General features: G+C 43.6%; 1 protein-coding gene across 1 annotated transcript in view; it reads left to right on the forward strand.

Moving 5' to 3' along the window:
* Positions 1-3,230, forward strand: part of MYOF (myoferlin) — a 138,085-nt gene that overhangs the window by 113,924 nt on the left and 20,931 nt on the right. The window contains 1 exon segment of the mRNA XM_006925945.3: positions 1,272-1,442. Within this exon segment, the coding sequence (XP_006926007.1) occupies positions 1,272-1,442 (171 nt within the window).

Here is a 3,230-nt window from a genome sequence, read left to right on the forward strand (position 1 = left end):
CCGAGATAGTGTTTCTCAGTCTTATTTGACCAAAGAATCCTTTTTCTCAAAAGACACATATTACCTGTCTTTGAATCCAGTATCGAATCATGATGTTGGGCCACATGTGGATACAATGCTTCATCTGTGGACATGATTCAAGTACCTTTTCTCATGTGGCTATCTGCCCCCGATAGACCCCTGTTTGGCTGCAACAGTCTAAAACAGTCACTGAGATTTGTCTAGAAGACATCCTGGAAGCTTTTCTCTGGAGCCGCATAGACACACACCCTTCCACTCACGTGGATTAACATTCCTGGCTCTTTGGGCAGGATCTCGTCCACACACCAGAGTGCAAGGAAAAGGGGAGGAGGCACAGGGAGAGAGGAGGGATGGCAGGGGCCTCTCACAGTTTTCTGCCAACAAAATTTATTGAGCACCTACTATGGGATCCCTACCTCTGTGGACAGTGCAAACCCAGGACCAAACCCTGCCCTTCTGGAGCTTGTGCTGTTCAGTTTATCTCTCTCTCAGAACCTGCACCACATTGCTTACCTACCACAAAAAGTACTATTTGATTATTTTTATCTTTATCTCAGAAGTCTTTGCACTTTAATATGGATGCTACATGGTATATCCAGAGGATCTGGGAGGAGAGTGGCAGCCTTCGCATCATGCCATGTTGGTGCATTCCACTCCCACTCTTCCCACTCCCACGTTCTTGTGGGGTGAGTCGGGATGTTCCATGGGGTGGTGGTCTCTATTGAGACAGAAGAGAGAACAGAGCGGGGCACAGATTGGGGGCTGTAAATCTGGGTGTTTGTGCCTTACTAATATCCCAGCTGGGTAGAGATGCCTGGGTCCCCCAGTTAATAGGCATGTGATAATAATGTTAATATTATAAATAGTTATTATTAGAATAGTCTTGGGTTTTGAGCAATGAATTCATGCCAAATGCTTTCTAAACATTTCTTCACTTGATCTTTTAAGGTAGGTATTATTATCACCATTTTTCAGATGAGAAAACTGACCACAAAGAAGTTAATCAACTGACCTAGGGTCCCACAGCTAGTAAGCAGCAGAGCTTGAATTTGAACTTGGGTACTTAAAGCCCATGATCATCTCCTGAGCAAGTGGATAGTATCTTGTTGTCCTTTTTACTAATCTGCACTACTTATCAAGTACCTCCACTCACTACCACCTGCCTGAGGGTTCTCTGCACAGAGTCTTGGTGTTTGGTAAAACACCTAGATGGGATCACAGAGATGCTAACCTTGCATTTGTTTATTTAGAATGTATGAACTGAGCTGCTACTTACCTCAAGAAAAAGATCTGAAAATTTCTGTCTATGATTATGACACCTTTACCCGTGATGAAAAAGTGGGAGAAACGATTATCGATTTGGAAAACCGATTCCTTTCCCGGTTTGGATCCCACTGTGGCATACCTGAGCAGTACTGTGTGTAAGTTGCTTTGGTCATAAATGTAGACAATTAGATGATGTTAACACCTAGGGAAGCTGTGGCTGTCTATCTCAGTGCCTGTCTTCATGGAGCCACTGCTCCTTTGAGTCAGATGTATGCTGCTTTTCATAATAGGATTCTTTTAGAGAGAATCAGGGCCATAGCATTGCCCAACTCCAGGAGGCAACATTCACAGTGGCATCTGTGTAAAACATTGGCCCCTGGAGTAGCACAGTGCTCTGCGGGTATTGGATAGGCAGCAGTGCTCAGAAAATCCCAGTGCCCTCAGCCTCCTTTTGTGAGTTCCCTCTCCTTGATGCCAGGGGCTAAGGGCCAGCAATTTTGATGACAGGAATACCTTCCTCCTCCCCGCCCCAACTGATCAAATTTATGATGTCCCTCTTTATCTGAGTGCTCTTCTACAGTACCTAATGAGATACAGCTTGCCGGTTCTAGTTTATGAATTTGCCTATTATGATTATGGCAATCTCAGTCAAACTCCAAAGTTTTACAGAGGAGGAAATTGAGAGAGAAAAAGGAGATCAGTTGTCTGAGGCCAAAATCATTGTGGATTTTAGGTCTCCGGAATAGGAGATCAAGTGAGACCAACGCAGTTGCTTCAAAATGTAGCCAGATTCAAAGGCTTCCCACCACCCGTCCTTTCTGAAGATGGAAGTAGAATCAGATATGGAGGACGAGACTACAGTTTGGATGAATTTGGTAAGATGTTGTCATTGATTGCAAGCCAGTTACAAAGTATAGTTTGGGGGTGTATATAAATACATGAATCAGTTACAAACCCATTCCTGGTGCTGGATTTGCTTTGGGGAGGGGGATGGGCAGAGCAGTACCCCAATTGTACCACAGGGGACTCCACACACGTGACTATCTAACAAAAGATCCATTATAATAGAGTTTTACTGTCATGTCAGGTGTCAAAGTGGACACATTTTCTTGTCTGTCTTATGTTTTACTTGAACTTTTAGGTCATAACACTCGAACTTTGAACACAAAGTCCATGTAAAGCAAAAATGCTCAGATGGCGATGCAAGAATTTGTCTATCATTCTTCTAGCTTTTCTCTGAGAAACTTCAGTGATTCTTGGGGTTGGTTCAGTGAATCTGCCAAGTTCACATCTGGCTCACATCCAAACTTGGGGTCTTGCTCTTTCTCAAGCAGTAATTTATAACACAATCTGTCCTGCACATAAGCTTGGTAGAGCATAAGAGCTATGAGATGATTCTGTGTTTTGTAAGGAGGGATGGCAGTCAGACTGGCCTTGAGGTTTCATGGGATATCCAGAGAAAGCTGAGCAAAGACACACAGAAGTGAAAATGCTTCCTGATCCTCAACTATTTATTCTTGACATTTTAAGAAGCCATATTTTGTTTTTCCATTTGAAGACAGTCGATATCAGGGATGATCAGGGGTTTAAGAAATGTCGATGCTGCTATTAACATGAGAACTTACACAGGAGATAGGTAATAAACTGGCGAGCAACATGGCCTAGCAAACAAGAGTACTCCAAGACAATTAAACGATATCCCAAAAAGCTGTATCTGTCATGACAATTGTTCTGGTCCCCCTTGTTACATAACAAATCACCCCAAAACTTAGCAGCTGAAAACAACTATTTTGTTTTGCTCACAGTTCTGTGGGTTAGCAATTCAGGAAGGGCTCAACTGGGCGGTTCTCACTCGAGTCATTCATGCATTGGTTGCTGTCAGATGTCAGCTGGGGCTACAGTCATCCAAAGGCTCAGCTGGTCCAGGGGGGCTCACAACACAG

This window comes from Pteropus alecto, unplaced genomic scaffold (assembly GCF_000325575.1).
Source record: "Pteropus alecto unplaced genomic scaffold, ASM32557v1 scaffold88, whole genome shotgun sequence".
NCBI classification, from domain to species: Eukaryota; Metazoa; Chordata; class Mammalia; order Chiroptera; family Pteropodidae; genus Pteropus; species Pteropus alecto.